We start from the raw sequence: 12,986 nt of genomic DNA, 5'->3' as shown, positions 1-12,986 counted from the left end.
TATACTAAAAGTGACTGAATTGCACACTTTAAATAAATCATATTATATTTTTTAAAAAAAGAGAGAGAGATGGTGGCATAATTTAGCAGGATTTTAAACTTTGAGTAGAAATTCCTCAGGTAGAAGAGAGTACCTAATATACATTTTACGCTGAATCTACAAACTGAAAAAAGTAAAAATTGCAGCCTTTGGGGCAAAATGAATAATTTAGTATGACAGAGCAAAAAGTGTGTGTTTGGGGAAGGGGGGTTGTTTTGAGGAAAAGGAGGAGCTAGTTCAGCCTAAGAAGGATCTTGAATGACTTGATAAGGATTCAGAGTGTATTCTGTAGGCAAAAGAGAGCCAAAGCCTTTGAAAAGAGAATGGAAAATGATATTTTTTCTACCACTTCAGGGCTTCCTACAATTCTACCTTATAATTTTATAACGGTTTCCTTCTCCCATTTCAAACAGAAGAACAGAATTTATATCAATAAACATTTGTAATACTTACTTCTGTTTCTGACCTTTCAGGGAGCGTCTGATGTCTGGACGAACGCCTTAAAGGTGTCACTATTCCTTCAGTAGCTTTTGACCTACTAATGTGTAAAGCTTTTGCTTTTTCAATCAATCGTTTTGCTTTGGATACATTTTTTGAAGCACTGCTTACCTAAACACAAATGTGAAATAATAATTTAGGTTACTGGCAAATATTTTATATTTAATAATAGGAAAAAAAAAAAGGAAAAAAAAGAAAAGGCAAACCTTTAAAGACAGTAAAAAGATCAGTAGTTGCCAGGGAAAAAGGAAGGGACGAATAGGCAGAGCACAGAGGATTTTTAAGGCAGTGAAACTACTCTGTATGGTACTATAATGGTGGATAAATGTCATTTTACATTTGTCTAAACCCACAGAATGTACAATACCAAGAGTGAACCTTAATTTAAACTACAGACACTGGGTGATAATGATGTGTCAATGTAAGTTCATCAATTATAACAAATGTACTATTTTGATATTGATTATGGGGAGGCTATGCATGTGTGACAGCACTGGGTATATGGGAAATCTATACCTTTTGCTCAATTTTGCTGTGAACCTAAAACTGCTCTAAAAAATGAAGCCCACTAAGTACATATATAATAGAAAAATATAATCACAGATCACACTAAATAAAAGACCAAAAAAATGGTTATTCAAATCTTACCAAGGAAATGAAATTAAAATGTGTCTAATTATACTTGGTTTGCCTTTATTTCTTGCTTGAAATCTATTCAGATAAATATAATTACATTTGTGAAAAACACCCAATAAGATATCCATATTAAATGTCTGTATATAAAAAATTTTTTAAAAATAGATGTCTGGGGACTTCCCCGGTGGTCCAGTGGTTAAGACTCCACGCTTCCAGTGCAGGGGTCACGGGTTCAACCCCTAGTCAGGGAAGTTCCACATGCTGCGTGGTACAGCCAAAACAAACAAACAAATAGATGTCTGTACAGATTAGAATTATTGGTTATTTCCCCATTATCTTCATGGCATCTATTCTTTGATTTTAGTCACTTTTAGGCTGAATCCTTTGGAGAGAGGTTGAAAGGTAGTAGGTATGGAAAAGATCACTGACAAGAATAAAGTCTGGCCTTCAGGCCTGGCTCTGCCACTGATGTACTAAGCGATCTTGTGCATTTAAATATTATCTTCCATATAATGTATTTTCAATATTCTGAGTTCTACAGGTTTTTACATTTGCATTAAAAACACATAGCAAGCAAGCTGCAAAATAGTTCACATTATATGATCCCTTTTAAAAATGACATATAAATATTTAAGGATAGGAAAAAATCTGGACAGATAAACTTGTAACTATTAAAAGTGGGTTCCCCCTGGGGACCTCCCTGGTGGCACAGTGCTTAAGAATCTGCCTGCTAATGCAGGGGACACGGGTTCAATCCCTGGTCCGGGAAGATCCCATATGCCGCGGAGCAACTAAGCCCATGCGCCACAACTACTGAGCCAGCGCTCTAGAGCCTGTGAGCCACAATTACTGAAGCCGGAACACCTAGAGCCCGTGCTCCGCAACAAGAGAAGCCATCGCAATGAGAAGCCCGCGCACTGCAATGAAGAGTAGACCCTGCTCGCCGCAACTAGAGAAAGCCCACGCGCAGCAACGAAGACCCAAGGCAGTCAAACAAATAAATAAATAAATGAAATGAAATCCAAATAAATAAATAATATAAGCAGCATTTAAAAGTTCAGTAGAATCTTTTTAAAAAGAGAGATAGCAATTAAGGAAAAAAAAGTGGGTTCCCCCTAAACAGTAGGAGAGAAAATTTTAAGAAGTTTTCACTTTTAAATTTATATACTTCGCGATGAAGAGTGGCCCCCGCTTGCCACAACTGGAGAAAGCCCTCGCACAGAAACGAAGACCCAACACAGCCAAAATCAATCAATCAATCAATCAAACATACGCATCTGATTCAAGATCCTCATAAAAAAAAAAAAAAAAAATACCACTGCTTTAAAAAAAAATAAAAATAAAAAAAAAAATAAATTTATATACTACTGTGTCTTTTAAACAAATGTTTGCTGTTTTTAAAAACTTAAAAAAAATTTTTTTTTTGACTGCGCCTTGTGACATGCAGGATCCTAGTTCCCACACCAGGGATCGAACCTGTGCCCCCTGCAGTGGAAGCACGGAGTCCTAACCACTGGACCCCCAGGGTATTCCCAAAACTTTTAAAATGTTTTTTAAAAACATTAAAAAGAATAGGCACGGAAAAAAAATTTTTTTTAATTAAAATATAAAAAAAAGAATAGGCATGGATATTCAGAACATACATAAGGAGGTTAGGAATGTTAAGGATCTGCTTTATAGTAGTAGAGTGACAGATTTTTGTTGTTCTGCTAGCAAAATTTTTTTTTCTTTTTCATAAATTTATTTGATTGATTGATCTTTGGCTGTGTTGGATCTTCGTTGCGGTGCGCGGGCTTCTCATTGTGGTGGCTTCTCTTGTTGCAGAGCACAGGCTCTAGGTGTGTGGGCTCAGTAGTTGTAGTGCGTGGGCTCGGTAGTTGTGGCTCGCGGGCTCTAGAGCACAGGCTCTGTAGTTGTGGCGCACGGGCTTAGCTGCTCCACGGCACGTGGGATCTTCCTGGACCAGGGCTCGAACCCGTGTCCCCTGCATTGGCAGGTGGATTCTTTTTTTTTTTTTTAATAAATTTATTTATTTATTAATTTATTAATTTTTTGGCTGCGTTGGGTCTTCATTGCTGTGCAAGGGCTTCCTCTAGTTGCAGCAAGCGGGGGCTTGCAGAGCACAGGCTCCAGGCACACGGGCCTCAGCAATTGCAGCACGCGGGCTCAGCAGCTGTGGCTCGCAGGCTCTAGAGCACAGGCTCAGTAGTTGTGGCACATGGGCCCAGTTGCTCCGCAGCATATGGGATCCTCCAGGACCAGGGCTCGAACCCCTGTCTCCTGCATTGGCAGGCTGATTCCCAACCACTGCGCCACCAGGGAAGTCCCGGCAGGTGGATTCTTAACCACTGTGCCACCAGGGAAGTCCCTAGCAAAATTTTTGACAGGCTGATGAACCTTAGGATAAGTTAATATTCAAAATAATCCAGCTAAATTTAAATTAACGACTCAATCATTGAAACAGTTAAGAAAGACATATGTTTTAGTGAATGTGTGAAAAAAAAAATCCACATGCATTTTGGTATGTAGTTCTGCTATTACCTGAAATCTGGGGGTTTTTTTCCTAAAAGTTATTTCTCTGATAAAAGTTTTTAAAAGTTCATGTTTATAGAAAAACAAAAAACAGAAAAATGAAGAAAATCAAAATCAACCATAATCCTATCATCTCAAAAACCAGTCATTTCCAACACCCTCCTTTCTGACCTAGCTGCCTGTCCTCCCAGGGCACACTTGGTTACTCGTGACTAAAACAGGAACCTCCATCCTGACAGCTCTCTACTTTCTCCTTATTTATCAGTCCCTGGTACCCCTTTTCCCCATCCCCAGCTTAAATTCCATCATATATCATGTCAATTCTCAAAAATGTGTTCACCTCCTTTGGCACCACTGTCCTTCAAAACAGGGTTAAATATTTACTTTATGAGATTAATGATAAGAGTACCAAGCATAGTACCTAGAGTGAGATAAGAAGCTCCCCCACACGGAAAAAAAAGAGTTGTTAAATAAAAACAAAAGAGATACCAACTTTCTGTGGCAGTGGCTTTCACCCAAGGATTATATCAGGATCACCCTGGTGGCTTTTTCAACACACACACACCCACACACACTTGTACCTACTCACCCAGGAGAGAATCCAATTCTCTCATCATAAGGGATAAGCAGTTTACTTTACAAAAGCAGCTAAACTATTCTTATATATACAACCTCTCCCTTTAGGATAGTGGTTTGCAACTGGGGATGATTTTTCCCTCCAGGGGATATTTAGCAATGACTGGAGATATTTTGGTTGTCATAGCTAGGGCAGTTGGGGTGCTACTGGCATCTCACGGGTAGAGGCCAGGATTACTGCTAAACATCCAATAATGTACAAGACAGTTCCCCACAACAAAGAATTATCCAGTGCACAATGTCAAATGTACCAGGGTTGAGAGACCCCACTTGTTAGCCTCTAATCTATAGAAATAAGCCAAAAATTCAATCATGCTTATTTCCGTAAGCAGCCTTAGGGAAAAAGATTGGAATATAACTGTCACTAAGAAAACTTTTTCTAAGTAAACTATACTGTCTTTATCAACTGCTTTCATCTCACAATAAGATATGTTGATCTCTTAAGAAGCTAACTAGAGGAATGAAATAACAGCAAAAAATAATACAGGGTTATAGTTAACATAAGCAATCTATGAAATATGTGAATCTTCTTTTGGCGTATCACTTCCAATAGTAATAGTTATTGTTTTACAAAACAGAATATCACTTACAGGACACCCTAATATTTCAATTACCTTTCTAGTCTGAGACTCAAAATCTTCATCAGCTGCTTCAGATTTCTTAGACCTTTTCTTAGATTTTTTCTTAGATTTTTTGGGAGTACTAATTCTGGTGAATTTCATTCTGAAAAAAACCCAAAAAGATATTCACAAACATTTATATGATTATAATGTGTAAGAATTTCAATTAAATACAGAAAGGAATCAACTAGGGCTCTAATTTCTGGACAGTTCTGAAACAGAAAACGAAAAAGGACACCCCCCATTAGTTTCAAACTACTGATTCAAAAGTAAGCCAAACTCAATGTTAAACCCTTAGAAAATATAAAGTTTCATTTTATAAATCATAAGTTTTCTAGAAAATTAGCCCCTAAGATTAGCCAGAACCAACATGCAAGTACATGGTGAGTTGGCCAAAAAGTTCATTCAGGTTTCCCGAAGCATCTTATGGAAAGACCTGAACAAACTTTCTGGCCAACCCAATACCTCACAGTATATGGCTCAGCTTACCTAAAAAAGTTCTATGATTTATTTTTAATCCTATGTTTGTTAAATGCACAGAATTCATATTTGGAGGCTATTTCTCCAGGAATTAACAACTATGATAATTAAGAGTTTAAAACTCATCTAAAATACATCCAGAATTCTTCTGAAATCATGCCTGACTTTAAATTAAATATGGAAAATAAGCAACATTTTTGAAACCGTTTCCTTTTTCTTATAAATCATCTGTTCTAGAAAAAAAAAAAAAACAATTCTTCAGTGCTTGACATATTTTCCTTCACATCTAATAATACATGCAGAATATTTAGAACTTGAGAACAAAACAAAACTTTACCTAATAGGACTCTCTGAATCAGAGGATACTGTTATTAATTCTGCTGTATATAAGCTATGCTTCCCTGATAAGTTCGCTGCTTTTGGAGTAGAAGCTTTTACTGGACTATCGTCTTGTGCTTCTTCAGAATCAGTACCTCTAATGATTACTGTAGCAGGTGTGCTGCTACTTCTTACAGATCTTCTGCTTGGTTTCGGTGTAGAAACATATACCAAGCTGTCTTCAGTCTCAGCTTTAGAGTGTATAACCTCATCCTTAACTGGTATGCTGGTTTTTCTTGAAGACTTATTGTTACACGGAGAGGAAATTTTTAGAGGGTCATCATCTGCTGTACCTTCACAAACAAGGTTTTTGCTGTTAAGTAATGTGCTGTTTTTGAAAACTTCTGTTTTCTTTTGTCTTAAACTCATTCTAAGCCTGTTTTGATTTTGTTTCTCTTTAAAGGAAAAAGTTGATTCTTTCTCTTGAGTATTTCTCTCTCTATTTTCACCTGGAATAGCACCAGTACCTAAGATTTTTTTATTCTTTTTCTTCAGCTTTTTACTTTTCTCCTTAGGAAAACCTCCTTTATCAGCATGTGTCTGTGAATTGCCATTATTTGAAATCATTTGGATATTAGGATTTTCCATGATTTTTTTAGAATTATTGTCTCTTCCTTCCTCATTTAAAGATTTTTCATTGAGCTCTTTCTGCTTATCAGAAGATTTTTTGACTCCATTTTTAAGTGCATCTGATGTTGGCTGCCTAAATGCTTTCATAAACTGCTGTCTTTCTTCTAGAGTGCATTTTGGTTTCACAGCTTCAGAACTTCCAGCTTCCAACACTGCCAATTCTAGTTCTTCCTCATGTATAACAACGTTAGATTTTCTTTTCTGAATCGTCTGTTCATTCTCAGGATCAGACAGACTATTTTCCATTTCCACCTGCTTTTGTTTCAAGAAAATTGAGGGTATTTTCCCTGTCTTTTTTGGGGGGATGGGGTGAACTTGTGCAAGAACAGTGACTGTCTTAAAGCAGACCTGTTGGGAAATTTCATAGGTTTCTGGGTCAGTCATACAATCACTTTTGACTGTGTCGTCAACAGTTTCAGAAGGAATACAAATAGACACTGTAGAGTCTGGTGCCTGTTCCACTTCATTTTCGTTGTGACTTTTTAAAAATTCCTCATATGAGACAGTTATTGTACTATCATTTAACTGGGCTGTTTTAGTTATATTATCTCTAGATTCTGCATCATTTGCAGTATTTTCAATTTCATTAGTTAGGGAAGGCATTATCTGTTTACTATCATTACCATCTCTTTTAAGGAGATTTAGTTCCTCTGCTAAGGGTAAACTTTCATATAGATCTATTACCTCTCTGTGCTTCCTTTTCCTCAATTTTCTGCGATCATTTTTTGAGGCCCCTTGTTTAGGACTTACTTTCCTAGAACTTTTTTTGGAGGTCATAGTGCTTGATTGTTTTTTGGTATCTTGAATACTTTCTGCAAGTACCTCAACATGTTTCTTATAGAGTAAAGCAGAAGTACTACTTTCCACAAAATTGTTACTTAAACTGGAGTCTTCCTTGCTATCATCACTGTTAATTTCAACTGGAGATTCATTTTCAGTTTTAGTGTGACTTAGTTGACGAGATAAATTAAGTCTCTTTCCTCTCTTCTTATTCTCTGTATTTGAGGACATGTCCAAAGGTGTTTTACAGTCTTTGTCACTGTCAGCAGGCAATGGTGTGGATGACTTTATCTTGTACTTTTTTGCTGTCTGAGTTTTCTCATTTGCGGGTGAAGTCTTTCTAAAATAATCCAGAATATTACTGGATTTTGGTGGAGAGAAAACCCTGTCTCCAGTCTTCCCCATTGGTGATAAATATTTGGTGATTGTTTTGCAAGAAGTTCTGTCATCGTCTTTCCTTCGCTTCTTGCTTGCCTATCAATTTAAAAGAAGAAAAAAAAGCACTTATTTCAAGCAACATAAATTTTAAACATGGATCTATTATTTTATGTAATGCGATAAAAAAAGGAAGGCTCCCTTAGTAGATAAACATTACATATTAGGAAGAAAAAGAGCTTTAAAGTTAAACCTACATTCAAAAAAAAAAAAAAAAAAAAAAAAAAAAGTTAAACCTACATTCAAATCTCAATGTCACATTAAGTTATACAATTATAATTTGCGTTCTTTACTATATATATTATACATCAATAAAAAGTTTCAAGGCCCCCTATGCTTGTGTACAAATGTGTTAATTACTGTCGGCCTCTGTTTACTCTATAACCTTTGAATAGTACCATCCACCCCACAGAATTTGTAATGAAGATATTACATACAAACGTGAAGTCTGATGCATGCTAGGAACTCTATAAATATTATTTCCATTCCCTTTACACTGTTTTAGTTAAAAATAAACAAATTATTCTAACTATTTCCAAGAAACAGGTACATGGTGAACAAGCCTAGGATCCCAAAATTTAGTAATTAAATAAAAATTATAGTGGACATTTACTACAAATAAAACAAATAAGACTTTTCAGTGTTTTAGTATGCTATTAAGAGTTACCGCCTGCCTCTTACACTATTTAGTACCCTTAAAAAAAGGCTCCATCAACTTTATTTTTAATTTCCCTCAGTTCATTTGTTAGAAAAAACTTGCCAGAACAACAAGAAAACCTTTTTTTTTTGAAGATAAGTAACAAAGGAATTATACGTCTAGAAAATTAAAATGGATTATAAGGCTATCATGATTAAAAGCATAGCACTGATGCATGAATAGGCAGGCAACTTAATAGAACCGATTAGAAAACCAGAAAGAGACATAAGTGTGTATTTAAGAATTTGGTATATGATAATAGTAGCACTCAAGTTAGTGGGCAAAGAAGTAGTTAATAAATAGTACTGGGACAAATTTTAACCCTCTGGATAAATATGAGACAAAATAAATTACAGACAGATTAAAATTTTACATCTTAAAATGAAATGATAAATGTACTAGAATAAAATGCTAATGAGTTGTTAGTATTATTATTATCGTGAGCTCGTATCAGAGGCACAATACCCATAGGCTCTGGAGTCAGGCAGATCTAAGTTCAAGTGCTGGCTCTGACATCTACTAGTGTGGGACCTTAAGCAAATTACTGTTAATTTTCTAACTTAACTTTTTCTAACCCAACTTACTTTTAATTACTTCTTAACCTTCTCTCATCTGTAGAATACAGATAATAACACCTCATCACAGGGTTGATACTAAGTAAAATAATGTGTATAAGGTCCTTACCCTTAAAATACTAAACAGTAAGTATCATTACTGTGAAATAGCCCTCTAAGCAGGGCACCAAACACAGAAAGTGTAATGAAAAGGCTGGAAAACTGAGCAAACAAAAAGCAAGAACTGTGTAATTCAAGTATCAAAAGTCCTTCTTCACACCTGAGACAAGCAGAGCAACTGCCTTTTCAGCAAAGTATCAGCATAACATCTATTAGCAAGCAGACAAAAGTACTCAATTCTAAAAAGTAAGGAAGAGTCACAGCGAAATAAGTTAATATACATCTTGGCTCACTTCGAAGACATCTGTTTGCATACTTCAGTTAGAATGCGAGCTTGAAATGAAAAGGTGTAAAAGTATAGCAACCGTCTACTTTTAGATGCTACTCCACTACTTCATGGCATTAGAATCTCTTAACAACAACTGCTTCGTACATTTCACTGAAACTTGATGAACACAGGAGAATAACAGCATGCCAAGCTGGGACTTCTAACTGCAGTATCTTAAGCCCTAGAACAATGAGATAGTGATTTTTAAATGAAGTACCTTTTTTGATTCCTGTAGTGACAATCTAAGCGGTATTCCTAGAGCAGGTGATTGCGTGGACAGGTAGAACTTAAAGATTCTTTTTAACGCGAAAGTTCTATGATTCCTTATCATGAACCCCAGACTTGACCCTGGGATCCTCCATAACATTTCACAAGTCCAAAACATCAAGTTCCAGAAACATTTCAGGATCTGGGAACTAGTCCTTTACTAGGCATCTTAAGGTCCCCGCAAACATCTCACAATCCCAATGTTTCTAGGGACTTATCACGTCTTTAAGAAACGACACACCCCAGCAATTGTTCCACAGAATGTCAGGTTCTGGGGCCTCACCAGATCCCTCCTTTCCCCTCATAGATCCTAAGTCGGGATCACCTTTCACCCACACCCAACATTCGGAGATATTCAAGCTCACCTCATTCCCGTAGTCTTTCACCGGAGGGGGAGCAGCTGCCGCCGCCATGGCCAAGACCCCCACCATGCTCCCTGCTTCCCGGGATCCCGGTTCCTAGGACCTTCCGCGGCCCGGCCCGGCCTGGCGGGAGGCCATGGAGGCGGCCGGCTCCAGCAGGAGCGAGGAGCTGGGCCGCGGGGTCCGCCTCGGACTCCCCCGCGCCCACTGCCCGGGGTGGTCGCAGAGGCTGGGCCCAGCTCAACCAAGCAGAACGCGGGAAGAGGCGGTGAGAAAGCGCGGGCAGCGAAGACCCTCGGGCGCGGTCGGTGAGCGCGGGGTGCCCCTGAGGCCGGCGCTCCAGTTCTGAGTGATCGGGACTGGGGCTCCCGCGGGGAAAGCAGGCCGAACAAAAATCCTACCCGCGGGCTTCGGAGGGAGTTCTTGTCAATTGGGTTTTCGCGCCGTCCGGAGTGCAGGGGGCGGAGTTTAGATTGCTTCCGGAGGCTGCGTGGACAGTGAGCGGAGAGGGCCAAAATGCTTCTTCGGCAAGCCTGCAGGAGGCGGGTTGCTTTACCATGAATCTAAAAGTAGCGGGGACTTCGGAGATTCAAACTTCTAACGCCCTGTTTCACTGATGAGGATATGATTTGACTAAGTCCGTTGGTGGCAGAATTAGAGCCCCATACTTTTGACGCCCCAGACTAGCCCCTATTTAAAAGTGGAAAATCGAAAAATACAGAAAAGGGAATAACAATTGATTACACTCCTCCCACATGGAATAAAATGTTATTTTGGCAAGCGTCCTACCTAGAGATACGCCCACTTAGGGTCCGAGATTTCGGCTTTTTACCCCTAATTGAGCTCAGGAGGCATTTCTTCCCGTGGATTTCGTCCTCCCGAGCAGCTAGGAGCCCAAGGTCGTCGCCTAAGCTGGCTGGCGTGTGTTCGAGTTGTTGCTGGGTACCAGTAGTTTGCTAGTTTGTAGTGAAGATAATCTCATATATTATTTGCATTGTTTTCATAGATATGTTTAGCTTTACATTTTTTTTTTTTACATTGCACTTGCAATATAGAGAGTATGTTTATTTTGTCTGAGTGCTAGTTTTAACTACACGGTATGTAAGAGCTGAAACAAGTCATGTAAATACACCTGTCAAATAGTAACGGGAAGCCACCTTGTTCGGTCGGGTTATGCAAACTGATTTTAACTGTTGACGTAATTGTGTCTATCTTTATGGTATTTGCTATTGTCTGGACAACATAAAGGGTACAAATTTCTCCAATGAAATTAGTGGTAATTACTTTCTCCTTGAAAATTATTAACCCCGGATAAGGTTTTTCAGGAAGGGAGACTGCACTTCTAAATATAAACTGTTTTGTTGTTTCGGTTTCGTTTGTTTGTAACTCACGTAGTGTAAGAACGCTGAGCAAGGAGAATGACGGCGAAGAGGAGGAGAAGATGGAAGAGCAAGAGCGTGGAGGAGGAGGAGAAATCAATTAGAAAATTACAGAAAAAACTGAAAGTCTTTTTGACTTTCACCCCCTAACTCGGTCTCTTCCTCTTAGCCCCAATGGCAGCCAGTATTACCTATTTGGTGGATAGCATTGCAGCCTTTCTTAATACTTTTACATACATATACGTATCCGTAGAAAAATCTTTAGTTTCGTTTTTCTTTACATAAAAGGTAACAATGTAAATATCACTCAGCAATTTGTTTCTTTCATCATTGTCTTCAAGAGCTATACAGGTCGATCTGATTCGCTCCCTTTCATACCTGAGCATTCCACCCAATTATGCACAACATATTATTTATCCATTTCCTTAGTGATGATCATTTAAATTGTCTTCAATTTTCTGTTAGTCAAACAATGAGTCAGCGAACATTCTTGTCTCCTTGAACACAAATGGTGCTTTTCCTGGATACACACCTAAGCGTGGAATTGCTGGGTTATAAGGTATGTCTCTAGCGCTTTTTATTCTTCTAAAAAACTAAGCATTTAAAACGTGTTGAGGGCTTCCCTGGTGGCGCAGTGGTTGAGAATCTGCCTGCCACTGCAGGGGACACGGGTTCAATCCCTGGTCTTCTAGCACTGTAAATATCTGCTTATCTTTAAATATTTCAATATCTTTGCACAGCTTTTTAAAAAAATTATATATATATTTTTTTAATTAATAAATTTATTTATTTATTTTTGGCTGTGTTGGGTCTTCGTTTCTGTGCAAGGGCTTTCTCTAGTTGTGGCAAGCGGGGGCCACTCTTCATCGCGGTGCACGGGCCTCTCACTATCGCGGCCTCTCTTGTAGCAGAGCACAGGCTCCAGACGCTCAGGTTCAGTAGTTGTGGCTCATGGGCCTAGTTGCTCCACGGCATGTGGGATCTTCCCAGACCAGGGCTTGAACCCATATCCCCTGCACTGGCAGGCAGATTCTCAACCACTGCTCCACCAGGGAAGCCCTAAACAGCTATTTCTTGATCTAACAATTTTAAACAGTATTCATTAAAGTCCTGTTATGGTGGTTAATTCTCTTGTAACACCACCCTCCATACTTTCTCTCCTCCCACATTCCCAATATAGTTATATTATAAAGACTTGTACACTTGTACACAAATGTTGATAGCAGCTTTATTTGTAATAGTAAAAAACTTGGAACAACCTATCAACAGGTACATTAACAAACACATCCATACCATGGAATACTACTCAGCAATAAAAAGAAATGAACTATCAATACATGAAACAACATGGATGAAAAAAGAGTATATATTGCATGATTCCATTTATTTAAAATCTGAGAAAAATGCAAATTAATCTGTAATTACAGAAAGTAGATCATCATTGCCTGTGTTCAGGGGTTGAAGGAGGGATGGATTACAAAGGAATGGGTTACATGGAAACTTTGGGGAGTGATGGAAATGTTCATTATCTTGGTTATGGTGATGGTTCCACAGGTATCTACTGATGCAAAAGTTCATCACATCTTATACTCTAAATATATGCAGTTTATTGCAA

The 12,986-nt window shown here is 38.3% G+C and overlaps 1 protein-coding gene across 2 annotated transcripts in view; it reads right to left on the bottom strand.

The window, feature by feature from the left end:
• The window catches only part of ATAD5 (ATPase family AAA domain containing 5), a 40,638-nt gene extending 30,199 nt beyond the window's left edge, over positions 1-10,439 (bottom strand). For both annotated transcript variants that reach the window (XM_057536927.1, XM_057536926.1), the window contains exons 1-4: positions 9,996-10,439; positions 5,779-7,703; positions 4,956-5,064; positions 493-648 (exon numbers count right to left, since the gene is read on the bottom strand). In XM_057536927.1, coding sequence (XP_057392910.1) covers positions 493-648; positions 4,956-5,064; positions 5,779-7,703; positions 9,996-10,061 — 2,256 coding nt within the window. In that variant the 5' untranslated portion in view covers positions 10,062-10,439. The remainder of the gene's footprint in view (positions 1-492; positions 649-4,955; positions 5,065-5,778; positions 7,704-9,995) is intronic.
• Between the last annotated feature and the right edge of the window lie 2,547 nt (positions 10,440-12,986).

This window comes from Balaenoptera acutorostrata, chromosome 20 (assembly GCF_949987535.1).
Source record: "Balaenoptera acutorostrata chromosome 20, mBalAcu1.1, whole genome shotgun sequence".
NCBI classification, from domain to species: Eukaryota; Metazoa; Chordata; class Mammalia; order Artiodactyla; family Balaenopteridae; genus Balaenoptera; species Balaenoptera acutorostrata.
The sequence above is the reverse complement of the archived record's forward strand: the minus strand, read 5'-3'. Positions and strand labels throughout refer to the sequence as shown.